The 16098-nt window shown below is 42.5% G+C and overlaps 1 protein-coding gene across 2 annotated transcripts in view; it reads right to left on the bottom strand.

The window, feature by feature from the left end:
• GMEB1 (glucocorticoid modulatory element binding protein 1) overlaps positions 1-16098 on the bottom strand; it is a gene marked incomplete at its 5' end in the record, with an annotated part of 37855 nt that overhangs the window by 17332 nt on the left and 4425 nt on the right. Inside the window, 3 exons of one of the 2 annotated variants that reach the window (XM_080692502.1) lie at positions 2876-2979; positions 5704-5828; positions 12188-12300. In XM_080692502.1, coding sequence (XP_080548628.1) covers positions 2876-2979; positions 5704-5828; positions 12188-12300 — 342 coding nt within the window. The remainder of the gene's footprint in view (positions 1-2875; positions 2980-5703; positions 5829-12187; positions 12301-16098) is intronic. The other variant, XM_080692503.1, reaches the window with a different exon arrangement.

The raw sequence follows: 16098 nt of genomic DNA, 5'->3' as shown, positions 1-16098 counted from the left end.
TTGAACCCAGGGCATTCTACTATACCCCTAGCCCTATTTTTTATTTTTTATTTATTTTGTGGTACTGGGGATGGAACCCAAGAGGCATTCTGCCTCTGAGCTACACTTCCAGACTTATTTTTTATTCTTATTATTTTGAAACAGGGTCTCACTGAGTCGCAAAGGACCTCACTAAGTAGCTGAGGCTGTCTGCAAACTGTGATCCTCTGGTCTCAGTCTCCCAAATGTTGGAATTATAAGCATGCACCACCACGCCCAGCTATGTCTGTTTATTTTCTTTCTTTTTTTCTTTTGGCGGGTCTGGGGATGGAACCCAGAGGCATTTGACCTCTGAGCTACATCCCCTGCCCTATTTTTTATTCTTTATTTTGAAACAGGGTCTCACTAAGTTCCAGAAAGCCTCACTAAGTAGCTGAGGCTGACCGCGAACCACGATCCTCCAGTCTCAGCCTCCCGAATGCTGGGATTATAAAGCCACCATGCCCAGCTTTGTTTATTTTCAAATTACGTCATAAAGCTAGGCATGGTGGTGCATGCTTGTAATCCCAGTACTTGGGAGGCTGAGATAGGAGAATTGCAGGTTCACAGCCAGCCTTAGCTACTAAGTGAGGCCTTCTAGAATTTAGTGAGACCCTGTTTCCAAATAAAGAAATAAAATCGTGCTGGGGGCGCAGCTTGGAGGTAGAATGTCTCTGGGTTCAATCCTTATTACAAAAAAAGAATAAAATAAAACAAAGAAGTTCCTTAACTATACATTAAAGTGGACTAATTCTCACCATAATAAATAATATTGGCCAGGCGAAGTGGTGGACCCTTATAATCCCAGTATTCGGGAACACAGTTTGTGGACAGCCTCAGCTACTTAGTAAGGCCCTCCACAACATAGTAAGACCCTGTTTCAAAATAAAAAATAAAAAATAGGGCAGGGGGGTTGCTCAGAGGTTGAATGCCCCTGGGTTCCATCACCAGACCAACAGAAATAAATAAATAAATAAATAAATAAATAAATAAATAAATAAACAAATAAACGAATAAAAATAATATTATATGGGCAAGGTGGATCATGCTTGTAATCCCAGTATTTGGTAGGTTGCAAAAAAAAGGACTGCAGATTTGAGGACAGCTTCAACAAGTAGTAAGATTCTTATCAACCTAGCCCCTGGTTTCAATATCCAGTAACACACACATACATATTAAGAATAAACTGATGAGCTGGGCGTGGTGGCACAGGCTTGTAATCCTAGAATTTGGGAAGCTGATATGGGAAGTTCAAAGTTCGGCCGACAGCCTCTGCTACTCAGTGAGGCCCTCTGCAACTTAGTGAGACCCTGTTTCAAAATAAAGAATAAGCGCAGGGCGTGGTGGTGCACACTTGTAATCCCTGCGCTTGGGAGGCACAAACAGGAGGATCGTGCAGATTCGAAGCCAGCCTCACCGGCTTAAGAGACCCTGTTTCCAAATAAAAATATAAAAAAGTAGGTGTCTGGGAGTGTAGCCCGGAGGTAGAAGGGTTTCCAGGAATCCCCAATACCACCAAAAAAATAAATAAATAAAAATAAATAAATAAAATAATAAAGCAGGGGGTGTAGCTCAGAGGTCAAATGCCCCTGGGTTCCATCCCCAGACCCACCAAAAAAAATATATATATATATATATTTTTTTTAATTAAAAAAAATACACACACACACACACACACACACACACACACACACACACACACACACACAGAATAAAAAGAGCCGGGCATGGTGGCACATGCTTGTAATCCCAGCGTTTGGGAAGCTGAGACCTGAGGATCACGGTTCAAGGACAGCCTCAGCTATTTAGTGAGGCCCTTTGCAACTCAATGAGACCCTGTTTCAAAATAAAGAATACAAAATTGGGCACAGGGTGTAGCTCGGAGGTCAAATGCATCTGGGTTCCATCCCCAGACCTGCAAAAATAAATAAATAAATAGATAGATAGATAGATAAAAGAAAGAAGAAAGAAAGAAAAGAAAAGAAAAGAAAGAAAGAAAGAAAGAAAGAAAGAAAGAAAGAAAGAAAGAAAGAATAAAAAACAGGGCAGGGGGTATAGCTCGGAGGTAGGTAAGGGTCAAATGATGCATGGAGCCAGGCACTGTGGCCCATGCATGTAATCTCAGTACTTGGGAAGCTGACACAGAAGCACTGAAGGTTTGAAGCCAGCCTGAGCAACTTAGTGAAAAAATAAAAAACAAGAGCCGGGCCGGGCGTGGTGGCGCACGCTTGTAATCCCTGCGCTTGGGAGGCGGAGACAGGAGGATCGCGCAGGTTCAAAGCCAGCCGCGCTGGCGTAAGAGACCCTGTTTCAGAAATATAAAATAGGTCTGGGAGTGTAGCCCGGAGGTAGAAGGGCTTCCAGGAACCCCAGTACCACAAAAAAAATAAATAAATAAAATAAATAAATAAATAAATAAATAAAAAACAAGAGCCGGGCGTGGTGTCGCAGGCTTGTAATCCCAGCATTTGGAAGGCTGATATAGGAGGACAGTGTAGGTTTGAAGTCAGCCTTAGTTACTTAGGGAGGCTTTTAGCAACTTAGTGAGATCCTGTTTCCAAATAAAACATAAAATAGGTCTAGGATTTTAGCCCAGAGGTAGAAGGCACCTGGGTTTCATCCCCAGTACCACACACACACACACAAAGTAGAATGTTCCTAGGTTCAATCCCCCTTCTCTCTCCCTCTCTCATTTACACACACACACACACACACACACACACACACACACTGATTGCTATAGCTAATTTTTCAGACAGAATACAAATGTCAAGTTAAAGAGAAAAAAAACTGGATTCTACCACAATTAAGTGCCCCCAAATTTGTTGAAAGGGATATGTTTAGCACTACAGCTTACCTGAGCATGATTCCACCTAGACGAATGGCTCTCTTCCAGTCCTTCAGAGTGGACTTGCCAGCCAGATGAACAAAATGCTTGGGGCTGATCAACTGATCATTAAACTAAAGTTAAAAACAAACAAACAAAAAAACCCAAAGCAGTTTAAGGTCAATTTAAGCAGGTCAACAGGGAAAAGAATGAAATGATTATTCTACTTGTTATGCACAATATATGCCCAGGTACTATCACAAGCCATATCCTGTATTATCTAATTGTGCCAGAGATGCTCCTGCTCTGAGCACAGTGTTTTTACTTGGTACAAAGCTATGAATGCATGAGGAGGGTCAGAGATGAATCAACTGATCAGCAACTGTAATCACTTATACACTGAATCAGGGGCTTGGGTCTAAGATGACAAAGGCTGATCAAATAAACAGAAGTAATCTATCTAGCCCCAATGACAAGAGTCAGGATGGTAGAAAAAACATGCATGGTAGACACCAATAGCACTGTAGAACCTCAAGATTCTATGATCCTTATTAATTTAGCATGATACCATTATGACTACTATTACCAATGGGTACAGCTGCGACCATCAATGGAAGTAGAATGGGAAATTATTTTCACATTATTCTCCTGTGTAGCCTTTTTTTTTTTTTTTTTTTTTTTTTTGGTGATACTGGGGATGGAAACCAGGGGCTTTTCTACCTCTGGGCTATACTTCTAGACCTATTTTATCTTTTATTTGGAAACAGGGTCTCACTAAGCTTCTGAGAGCCTCATTAAGTAGCTGAGGCTGGCTTAGAACCTGAACAATCTTCCTGTCTCAGCCCCCCAAGTACTGAGATTATAAGCATGTACCACCACACCCAGCTAAGACTATTAATTTTTATCAATAATTTTTTATTTGGACACGGTCGCACTAAGTTCAAGGGGCCTTTCTAAATTGCTGAGGCTGGCTGTGAACCAGCTATCCTCCTGTCTCAGCCTTCCAAGTATTGAAACTACAGGTGTGTTACCACCATACCCAGCTTTTTAAAAAATATATTTTTAGAAGTACTTTCTACTGCCAGGCGTGGTGGTGCACGCTTGTAATCCCCACACTTGGGAGGCAGAGTCAGGAAGATTGCGCTGGTTTGGAGCCAGCCTTGCTGGCTTAAGAGACCCTGTTTCCAAATAAAAAATATATATAAAATAGGTCTGGGAGTGTAGCCTGGAGGTAGAAGGGCTTCCAGTAACACCAAAAAAAAAAAAAAAAAAAAAAAAGAAAAAAGAAAAAAAGGAAGTACTTTCTACCACCTAGCTACACCCGCAGTCCTATTTTTATTCTTTATTTTGAGATAGGATCTCACTAAGTTGCAGAGGGCCTAAGTAGCTGAGGCTGGCTGTGAACCTGTGATCCTCCTGCCTCAGCCTCCCAAGTCCTGGGATTACAAGACTGTGCCACCATGCCTGGCGTCAAAAATAATTCTGAGTAAACTTTAGTACAATGCAGAGCAGCGCAAAGCATTTTCCGTGTATTAACTCTATTAATCTAGCAATCTTGCAGTGTATATATAGATGTGCATATATAAAACTGAAATGTTTTGATCTACAGTACTGGGAATGGAATCCAAGGGCACATTACCACTGAGTTATATCCCAACCCCTTTTAATTAATTAATTAATTATTATTATTTTTTTTTTGTGTGTGTGTAACTGGGGACTTAATCCAGAGGCATTCTATCTCTAAACTACACCTCTAGTCTTACTTTTCCTTAAATTTCTCCCTTCCTTCCTTCCTTTTTTTTTTTTTTTTTTTTTTGGTGGTACTGGGGTTCCTGGAAGCCCTTCTACCTCTGGACTACACTCCCAGACCTACTTTTATATTTTTATTTGGAAACAGGTCTCTTAAGCCAGAGCAAGCGGCTGGCTTTGAACCTGTGCAATCCTCCTGTCTCTGCCTCCCAAGCACAGGGATTACAAGCTTGTGCCACCACGCCCAGCTCTTTCTCTTTTTTTTAATGTGGTACTGGGGATTGAAACCAGGGAATTCTACCTCTCAGCTATACTCCCAGTCCTATTTTGATACAGGGTCTCACTAAATTGCAGAGGGCCTCACTAAGTAGCTGAGGCTGGCTACACTTTGAAAATACACTTTGTAAGCTGGCGTGGTGGCACATGCTTGTAATCCCAGCATTTGGGAGGCTGAAACTGAAGGATTGTGGTTCGCGGACAGCCTCAGCTACTTAGTGAGGCCCTCCACAACTTAGTGAGACCCTGTTTCAAAATAAAGAATAAAAAATAGGGCAGGGGGTGTAGCTTGGAGTCGGAGGTCAAATGCTCCTGGGTTCCATCCCCAGACCCGCAAAAAAAAAAAAAAGAATAAACGATAGAGTTAGGGGTGTAGTTTTGGAGGTAGAATGCCCCTGGGTTCCATCCCCAGTGCCGCAAAGTAAGTAAGTAAGTAAGTAAGTAAGTAAGTAAGTAAGTAAGTAAATAAAATAAAATAAAATAATAGTAATTGGAGCTGGGCATGGTGACACACACAATCACAGTACTTGGGAGGCTGAGATAGGAGGATCATGCAGGTTCGAGGCCAGCCTCATCAGCTTAGTTAGCTCTCAGCAACTTAGTGAGACCTTGTTTCTAAATAAAATATTAGGTCTGAGGGTATAGCCTGGAGTTAGAAGGCCCCTGGGTTTCATCCCCAGCACCCCCCCCAATAAATAAATAAATAAATAAATAAATAATAGTAGTAGTGGTAGTAGTACTAATTGGTATGGTAGAATAGAGAAAAGGAGGCACTGAAAGACACACTTTGAAAACAAGAGTCCCAAAATAGGCCTCAGGAAGAAGACAGTTACCTTGACACACTTCACATTTATCCCTGGACATACAAACTTCTTCCAGAGGAGGATGGCCTTGCTCTCCCCACAAGTTATGGGGTAAGCAATTTCCATATCTTCATTTGCTTCTATAGTGCTTGCATCTGAAAATGGAAAAAAAAAGTCAGTTAGTTAATGAACAGGTCTTCTCCCAAGCTTAAATTCCAAATTTCTAATCTCCTAGTTCCTTTGAGGGACTAGCAATTCACTCTTGCTGCTATTGTTTAGCAATCCTCTGGAAATAGTTTGTCCTAACAGCTATCTCTTACCAAGCTTCCACCATGCACATGCGCTCGCGCTCTCTCTCTCACACAGAATGTGTGTGCGCGCACATATCTGCACACAGGCTAAGTTGATTAGGTCTCACTAATTTGCTTAGGTTGGTCTTCAACGTGGGATCTTCCTGTCTCAGCTTTCCAAGTACTGGTATTACAGGAATGCACAACTGTGCCCAGCTCTGTAGTATATTCTTTTTCTCTTTCTTTTTTGTGGTACTAGGAATTGAATCAGGGACATTCTACCTCTGAGCTACCTCCCTGGTCTGATTTTATTTTGAAACAGGGCTCACTATGTTGCTGAGGCTGACCTCAAACCTGATCATCCTGTCTCAGCCTCTCAAAAACTGGGATTACTGGCATGCACCACCACACTCAAATATAGTATATTCTGTGTATTGGGGGGAGCATTCTACCTCCAAGCTATACCCACAGCTCTTTTTATTTTATTTTACATTTATTTATTTATTTTTACTTATTTTTTGTGGTACTAGGGATGGAACCCTGAGGCTTTCTACCTGTGGGCTACACTCCCAGACCTATTTTTTAATATGTTATTTGGAAACCAGGTCTCACTAAATTGCTGAGAGCCTCACTAAATAGCTGAGGCTATGCCAGGTGTGGTGGCACACCCTTGTAATCCCAGCATTTGGGAGGCTGAGACAGTATTGTTTTTTGGGTTTTTTTGGTGGTACTGGGGTTCCTGGAAGCCCTTCTACCTCTGGGCTATACTCCCAGACCTATTTTTACATTTTTTAAAATTTGGAAACAGGGTCTCCTAAGCCAGTGCACGTGGCTGGCTTCGAACCTGCTGCTCCTCCTGTCTCTGCCTCCCAAGCGCGGGGATTACAAGCGTGCGCCACCACGCCCGGCAAGACAGGAGTATTGTGATTCGCGGCCAGCCTCAGCTACTTAGTGAGACCCTACGCAACTCAGTGAGACCCTGTTTCAAAATAAGGAATAAAAAATAGGGCTGGAGGTGTATTTCGGAGGTAGAAAGTCCCTGGGTTCCTTAGTACCGCAAAAAAAAAAAAACAAAAAACCTGAGACTGACTTTGAACCTGCGCGATCCTCCTGTCTCAGCCTCTCAAGTACTGGGATTACAAGCATGTGTGCCACACCCAGCAATTTTTTGGTTTTGAAACAGAGTATTTATTAAGTTGCTGGGAGACTCACTAAATTGCTAATGCTGGTCTTGAACCTCAATGCTCCTGTCTCAGCATTCCAAATACCGGGATTACAGGAGTGTGTTGTCATAACTGACTATAATATACTTTTTCCTCTTTTTTTTTTTTTTTTTTTGCCGGATCTGGGAATGGAACCCAGGGGCATTTGAACTCCAAGCTACAACCCTGGCGCTATTTTTTCTTTATTTTGAAACACAGCCTCACTAAATTATAGAGGGCCTCATCAAGTAGCTGAAGCTGTCCACAAACTGCAATCCTCAGGTCTCAGCCTCCCAAATGCTGGGATTACAAGTGTGTGCCACCACGTCTGGCTCTTTTTGTGTGTGTGGTACTGGGTATTGAACCCAGGGGTGTTCTACCTCTGAGCTACACCCCCAACTCTTGTTAATTTTATTTGTTTATTTATTTTTGTGTTTATGTGTGATACTGGGGATTAAACTCAGGGGTGTTCTACCTCTGAGCTATACCCCCAGACCTATTTATTTATTTATTTTTTTATTTTGAAACAGGTTCTCACTAACTTGCTGAGGCTGGCTGCTGGCCAGGAACCTGCAATCCCCCTGTCTCACCCTTTCAAGTACTGGGATTACAGGAGTGATCTACCACACCCATTTTTTTTTTTTTTTTTTGGGTGGTACTGGGGATGGAACCCAGGGCCCTCTATATCTGGGCTACACTCCCAGACCTATTTTATATTTTATTTGGAGACAGGGTCTCTTAAGCCAGCTACGGCTGGCTTTGAACCTGCATGATCCTCCTGTCTCAGCCTCCCAAGCGCGGGGATTACAAGCGTGCGCCACCACACCCGGCCTCATCTTTTTAATTTTTGAAATACTGGGATTATAACCTATGCTACTGTATCTGGCTTATAGTATATTCTGTGTGTGTATGTGTGAGGGAGGTACTGGGAATTGAATCCTGGGCATTCTATCTCCAAACTATACCCCAGCCCTATTTTATTCTTTATTTTGAAACAGGGTCTTACTAAATTGCAGAAGACCCCACTTAGTTGCTGAGGCCCGCTGTAAACCTTCGATCCTCCCATCTCTGCCTTCCAAGTACTGGAATTACAAGTGTGTACCATCATGCTCAGCTAGTACATTCTTTTAAATGTTTAATTTTATGTAGTTCTTATGAAAATACTGTGAAGCAATAATTGTTTCCTATGTTTTACTTATATGAGCCACAGAAAGGTAAGTGACTTTCCAAAGAACACAGTTAAGAAGTGAGCAAGCCAGGCATGATGGCATAACGTGTACTTGTAATCCCAGCACCTGAGAGTGTGGGAAAGGAGGATCAAAGGTTCACAGCTAGCCTCAACAACTTAGTAAGGCCCTCCACAACTTAATGAGACCCTGTTTCAAAATATATAAAATAAATAGGGCTTGGGGTATAGCTCAGAGGTGGAATACTCTAGGTTCAATCCCCAGTCCCCCCTCTCACCATACACACATGCACACAAAAAAATGAGAAAGGTATGCCAGGCATGGTGGCACATACCTGGAATCCCAGTATTTGGAAGGCTGAGACAGGAGGATCCCAAGGTAAAGCCAACCTGGGCAGTTTAGTGAGACTGTCTCAAAATAAAATAAAAAAGGGCTAGAAATGTAGCCCATAGAGCACCTGCCTAGCATTTGTGAGGTCCTTGGTTAAATCCTGGTAACACACACACAGTGAGAAAGTAATATTCAAACTCAGGTTTGACACATTTTAAAGTTTTCACTGAGAGCCTTTTTTCTTTGCTTTGCTTTTTTTGGGGGAGGGTATTGGGAATTGAACCCAGAGGCATTCTATCTCCAAACTACACTCCCAGCCCAATTTTATTCCCTTATTTGAAAACAGGGTCATAGTAAGTTTCTGAGAGCCCCACTATATTGCCAAGGCTGGCTTTGAACCTACGATTCTCCTGTCTCAGCTTTCCAAGTACTGGGATTACAAGTGTGTGACAGCTTTTAAGTCAATACCTCATCAACTCATCATGTCCTCCTCAGCAACTTCTCTAGTGACAGGAATCGTGTGTGTGTGTGTGTGTGTGTGTGTGTGTGTGTTATTGGGGACAGAACATCTAGGGGCCTTCTACCTCTGTGCTACACCCCCAACTCTATTTTATTTTATTTATTTATTTATTTATTTGGCGGGTCGGGGATGGAACCCAGGGGCATTTGACCTCTGAGCTATACCCTCTGCCTTTTTTTTTTTTTTTTTTTTGGTGGTACTGGGGTTCCTGGAAGCCCTTCTACTTCTGGGCTACACTCCCAGACCCATTTTATATTTTTTAAAATTTGGAAACAGGGTCTCTTAAACCAGCACTGCTGGCTTCGAACCTGCGCGATACTCCTGTCTCCGCCTCCCAAGTGTGGGGATTACAAGTGTGCGCCACCACACCCAGCAACCCTCTGCACTCTTTTTTATTCTTTATTTTGAAACAGGATCTCATTAAGTTGCAGAGGGCCTCACTAAGTAGCTGAGGCTGTCTGCGAACCGTGATCCTCTGGTCTCAGCCTCTCAAATGCTGGGATTACAAGCGTGCGCCACCACACCCAGCTAACTCTATTTATGTTATTTTGAAATAGGGTCTTACTAGGTTGCTGAGGCTATGGCTGGTCTTGAACTCACCATCCTAATGTCTCAGTCTCCTATGTACTGGATCATAGGCACGGGCTACCATGTTCAGTTTCAAGGACCAACTTTGAGGCTCTAATTTCTTTGTCGGCTTTGTGGTTTGTTTTTTGTTTGTTTGTTTGTTTTTTGGTAGTTCTGGGGATAAAACCCAGGGGCATTCAACCTCTGAACTATACCCCCAGCCCTACTTTTTATTCTTTATTTTGAAACAGGGTCTCACTAAATTGCAAAGGGCCTCACTAAGTAGCTGAGGCTAGCCGCAAACCATGATCCTTCTGTCTCAGCCTCCCAAATGCTGGGATTACAAGCGTGTGCCACCATACCCAGCCCTTTATTGTTATTTTTATGTATATTGGGGATTAAAACTAGTGCCTCAAGTATGTTGGTCAAGTACTGTATCTTTGTGGTATTTATTTATTTATTTAGGTGGTATCAGAGATTGAACCCAGAGGTACTCTACCTCCAAGCTACATTCATAGTCTTTTTTTTTTTTTTTTTTTGCAGTACTGGGGACGGAACCCAGGGGCAGTCTACCTCTGAGCTACACTCCCAGCCCTACTTTTCAGTCTTTTTCTTTCTTTTTCCAGTACTGGAGGTAGAACCCAGTGGCATTCTACCTCCAAACAATACCCCCAGTCCTACTACTTTTTATTCTTTATTTTGAAACAGGGTCTCACTGAGTTACAAAGGGTCTCACTAAGTAGCTGAGCCTAGCTTCGAACCTGCGCAATCCTCCTGTCTCAGCCTCCCAAATGCTGGGATTACAAGCATGCACCACCACATCTGGCTTAGTTTTTTATTTTTTTATTTTTATTTGTTTATTTATTTTTGTGGTACTGGGGATGGAACTCAGGGGACTTCTACCTCTGGGCTACACTCCCAGACCTATTTTATATTTTATTTGGAAACAGGGTCTCTTAAACCAGCAGAGACTGGCTTCGAACCTGTGCAATCCTCCTGTCTCAGCCTCCCAAGCGCGGGGATTACAAGCGTGTGCCACCACGCCCAGCAAGTCTTTTTATTTTTGAAACCAAGTCTCACTGAGTTGTGAAGGGTCTCACTATGTAGCAGAGGCTGTCCCCAAACCACAATCCTCTGGTCTCAGATTGCTAAAGCTGGTCTAAAACCTGTGATCCTAGCCAGGCGTGGTGGCGCACGCTTGTAATCCCCTTGCTTGGGAGGCTGAGACAGGAGGATCACACAGGTTCAAAGCCAGCCTCACCTGTGCACCACCATGCCCAGATCTTTGCTGGTTTAAAAAAAAAATTGTTTTTCGGGTCTGGGGATGAAATCCAGGGGCATTTGACCTCTGAGCTATACCTCCTACCCTGTTTCTTTGTTTGTTTGGTGGTACTGGGGTTCCTGGAAATCCTTCTACCTCTGGGCTACACTCTCAGACCAATTTTTTTTTTTTTTTTTGCGGGTCTGGGGATGGAACCCAGGGGCATTCGACCTCCGAGCTACACCCCCTGACCTGTTTTTTTTTTTTTAATTCTTTATTTTGAAACTGGGTCTCACTGAGTTGCAGAGGGCCTCACTAAGGGACAGCTAAGGCTGTCCGTGAACCGCAATCCTCCAGTCTCAGCCTCCCAAAATGCTGGGATTACAAGCATGAGCCACCACACCTGGCTCAGACTGAACCCAGGGATAACCTATCTCCAATTTATACCTCCAGCTCTTTTATTTATTTATTTATTTATTTATTTTGAGGTACTGGTGTTGGAAGCCAGATGCAGTCTACCTCTGAGCTACACCCCCAGCCCTCTTTCTTAGTCTTCTTATTTTTTTTTATTTTTTTGTGTGGTACTGGGGAAAGAACGCAGGAGAATTCTACCTCTGAGCAACACTCCCAGCCCAATTTTTATTTTGAAACACGGTCTCACTGAGTTGCAAAGGGCCTCACTAAATAGCTAAGGCTAGATGGCCATAAACCACAATCTTCATGACTCAGCCTCCCAAATGCTGGGATTACAAATGTGGGTCACCATACCAGGCTGCTTCTTTTTTTTTTTTTTTTTTTTGAGACAGTGTCTTGATAAATTGCTGAGGCTGGCTTAGAACCTTCTGCCTCAGCCCCCAAGTAATGGGATTATAAGCATGTACCACCATGGCCATCAGATCAATATTAAACAATCAACTGAGAGCCTGGTATCTTAATTAGCAAGCCTTAATCTCTAAACATTTCACCGTCAAACTGTGGCAGGCACACTGGGTTAGAGGAAAGCATAAGGTATGGTAGACAGAGATTCTTAGGTTGTGTGTAGCTCAATGGTATAGCATCTGCCTAGCATGTTCAAGACTTTGGGTTTGACCATCACCACCAAAAAAAGGAAAAAAAAAAAACTAAGTTCAAGGTACTATAATAACAAAAAGACTTACCAATTCCTTCTTCAATTTTGTGTATTGTATGAGTTTCTACTGCTACAACTGCCGTGCTGTTCTCCGATCCGGCTTCATAAATCCTGTTGTAAAAGTGTCCATCGATAAACAAACTACATAAATCATGAAAAAATTAATATTCACAGCATGGGTTAAGAAATTTGTTTTACTCTATCTCAAAAGGAATAAAATAAATACTTAAACTCTACATTAGTACTTTGACTAGTTTCTCATTATATTTAAACTCCAAGCTACCCAGGATTGTTTAGTAGCTACTATCATGGAAATGAATCAACAATAATTTTCCTCACATCAAAGGAAAGTGATTTTTTTCGCCGGGTGTGGTGGTGCATGCTTGTAATCCCTGCGCTTGGGAGGCTGAGACAGGAGGATCACGCGGGTTCGAAGCCAGCCTCAGCTACTTAGTGAGGCTTTCAGCTACTTAGTGAGACCCTGTTTCCAAATAAAATATAAAAAAGGTCTGGGAGTATAACCTGGAGGTAGAAAGCCTCTGGGTTTCACCCCTAGTACCACCAAAAAAAAAAAAAAGGAAAGTGATTTTTGCTACTGTATTCCACTTGCTGCTGTGTTACACTAGACTTTTCCCTCCATAACTTTTATTTTTTATTTTTTGCAGTTCTAGGGATGAAACCCAGGGCCATTTGAACACAGGGACATTTGACCTTTAAGTTATACCCCCAGCCCTATCTTTTATTCTTTATTTTGAAACAGGGTCTCACTGAGTTGCAAAGGGCCTCACTAAGTAGTAGCTGAGACTGTCCTCAAATCACTATCCTCCTGCCTCAGCCTCCCAAATGCTGGGATTACAAGTGTGTGCCACTATGCCTGCCCATAACTTTATTTTGTGTGTGGTACTAGAGACTGAACCCAGGGGCATTTTATCCCTGAGCTATACCTCCAGTCCTTTTGTGTGTGTGTGTGTGTGGTACTGGGGGTGGAATCCAGGGGCAGTCTACCTCCAAGCTACACCCCCAGCCCTATTATTTATTTATTTATTTATTTATTTATTTATTTATTTATTTATTTATTTTTGTGTTGTGGTACTGGGGGTAGGACCCAGTGGCTTTTCTACTACCTCCAGGCTATACTTCCAGACCTATTTTATATTTTATTTGGAAACAGGGTCTCACTAAGTTGCTGAGAGCCTCACTAAGTAGCTGAGGCTGGCTTTCAAACTGTGCGATCTTCCTGTCTCATTCTCCCAAGCGCTGATATTACAAGTGTGTGCTACCACGCCGACTTATTCTTTATTTTGAAACAGGGTCATACTGAGTTGCAAGGGACTTCAGTAAGTAACTGAGGCTGTCTGAATCGTGATCCTCCTGTCTCAGCCTCCCAAATACTGGGATTATAAGTATGTGCCATTATGCCTGGCTTCTCCAGTCCATTTAATTTTTTTTTTTTTTTTTTTTTTTTTTTTTTTTTTTGGTGGTACTGGGATTCCCTGGAAACCCTTCTACCTCTGGGCTATACTCCCAGACCTATTTATACTTTTTTATTTGGAAACAGGGTCTCTTAAACCAGGGTAGCTGGCTTCGAACCTGCGCGATCCTCCTGTCTCCGCCTCCCAAGCGCGGGGATTACAAGCGTGCGCCACCACGCCCGGCCAATTTTTCTTTTGAAACAGGGTCTGGCTAAGTAGTACAATGACATACCTGACTCCATTTATAACTTTTTATTTTTGAGTGTTTTGGATTGAGTCCAGGGGCATTCTACATCTACACTATATCCATAACCCCTGCCCCCCCCATTTTTTTTTTTTTTTTTTTTTTTTGCAGTACTGGGGATGAAATCCAGGGTTATTCTTTCTCAGAGCTACACCCCCAGCCCTATTTTTTTTTTTTTCTTTTCATTTTGAAACAGGGTCTCACTGAGTTGCAAAGGGCCTCCCTAAGTAGCTGAGGCTGGCTGCCAACTATGATACTCCTTTCTCAATCTCCCAAAGGCTGGGATTATAAACCTGCGCCACCATGCCCGGCCTTATTCTTTTTTTTGAGATAAGGTCTCACTAAGTTTGAAAGGGCCTCACTCAGTAGCTGAGGCTGCCTGCAAACCCGTGATCCTCCTGTCTCAGCCTCCCAAGTACTGGGATTACAAGCATGGCCACCATGCCCAGCTTTATTTTTACTTTGAAACAGGGTCTTGCTAAATTGATAAGAATCTCACTGTTTGCTGGGGCTGTCCTTGAACTTGCGATCCTCCTGTTTTAGCCTTCCAACTATTGGGGTTACAAGTATTTACTACCATGCCCAGCTTTTTTTTTTTTTTTTTAATGGTGTCTCATTAAGCCAGGCGTGGTAGTGTATGCTTGTAATCCCAGCATTCAGGAGGCTGAGATAGGGTGGGGGGGCAGTTCGCGGATAGCCTCAGCTACTGAGGCCATCTGCAACTTAGTGACACCCTGTTTCAAAATAAAAAATAGGGCAAGGGATGTAGCTCAGAGGTCTAATGCCCCTGGGTTCCATCCCCAGACCCGCAAAAGAAAGAAAGGAAGAAAGAAAGGAAGAAAGAAAGAATAAAAAAAACCCAGGTGTGGTTCCACATGCCTGTAATCCCAGTATTTGGGAAGCTGAGAGAGAAATATTGCAGATTTGAAGATAGTCTCAGCAAGTAGTAAAAGTCTCATCAACCTAGCAGGACCTTGTTTCCAAATAAAGAAATAAAATTGGGCTGGAGGGGTATAATTAGAAGGCAGAATGCCTCTGAGTTCAATCCCTAGTACCACACACTCACACACACACAAAGAAAAAAAGAATAAAAAAAAGTTAGGGCCCAAAGTGTAGCTTGGAGGTACAATGACCCTGGGTTCCATCTTCGATACTGCAAAAAATGAAATATAAAAAATTTGTAATCCTAGTATTTGGGAGGCTAAGACAGGAAGATCGTAGTTTACACATAGTCTCAGCTACTTAGTGAGCCATCTGCAACTTAGTGAGACCCTTTTTCAAAATAAAGAATAAAATATAGGGCTGGGGGTGTAACTTGGAGGTAGAATGCCCCTAGGTTCCATCCCCAGTACTGCAATAAATAAATAAATAAATAAATAAATAAATAAATAAATAAATAAAATTTTTAAAAATAAGGATGAGGGTATAGCTTAAAGGCAGAATGCACCTAGGTTCAATTCTTAGTACCAATTAAAAAAAGGGGGGGCAGCCAGGGATAGTGGCGCACACTTATATTCCCAGCATCTGGGAGGCTGAGACAGGAGGATCATTGTTTGCAGACAGCCTCATCTACTTAGGCCCTTTGCAACCCAATGAGACGCTGTTTCAAAATATAGAACAAAAAATAGGGCTGGGGGTATAGTTTGGAGCTCCCTAGCTATACCTGGGTTCTATCCCCAGTACCGAAAAAGGGAAAAAAAAGGAGGGGGAGGCATTTTGATGACAGAAGTTGATATTGAAATCTAGAAATGTAGCATTCTTTTAGCACCTTTTAAGGCATCATAACCAAATTACTGACATGAGCAAAACCTACTAAAAAAGGTAAGAGAGAAGCTACCCAAAGTAACCAGAGGCCACACTTATAGAAGGTAATGCAGGCCAACCTAAAATATCTCCACACTTATGGGCTCAGAAAAGCTAACATGGTATGTTGGTGCCCTTGGTTTCTTCTTGCACCTTGTTATTTGAAAGCACTGCCTAAGTAATCCCTTTACATAGGTGACTATCCACCTCCAAGGTGACACCTGTAGAGAAGACCTCCATTCTGAATGTCACACCAGGACACAGCTGACAGTGAAGTAAATAAATACTTATGGACGTACCATAAGAATCTGTTGAGGGCCGCACGCTTGTAATCCCAGCACTTGGGAGGCGGAGACAGGAGGATTCGAAGCCAGCCTCAGCTACTTAGTGAGACCCTGTTTCCAAATAAAATACAAAATA

This window comes from Muscardinus avellanarius, assembly GCF_963383645.1.
Source record: "Muscardinus avellanarius genome assembly, chromosome: 3".
NCBI classification, from domain to species: domain Eukaryota; kingdom Metazoa; phylum Chordata; class Mammalia; order Rodentia; family Gliridae; genus Muscardinus; species Muscardinus avellanarius.
Note: the sequence above shows the minus strand (reverse complement) of the source record. Positions and strands in the feature narration are given on the sequence as shown.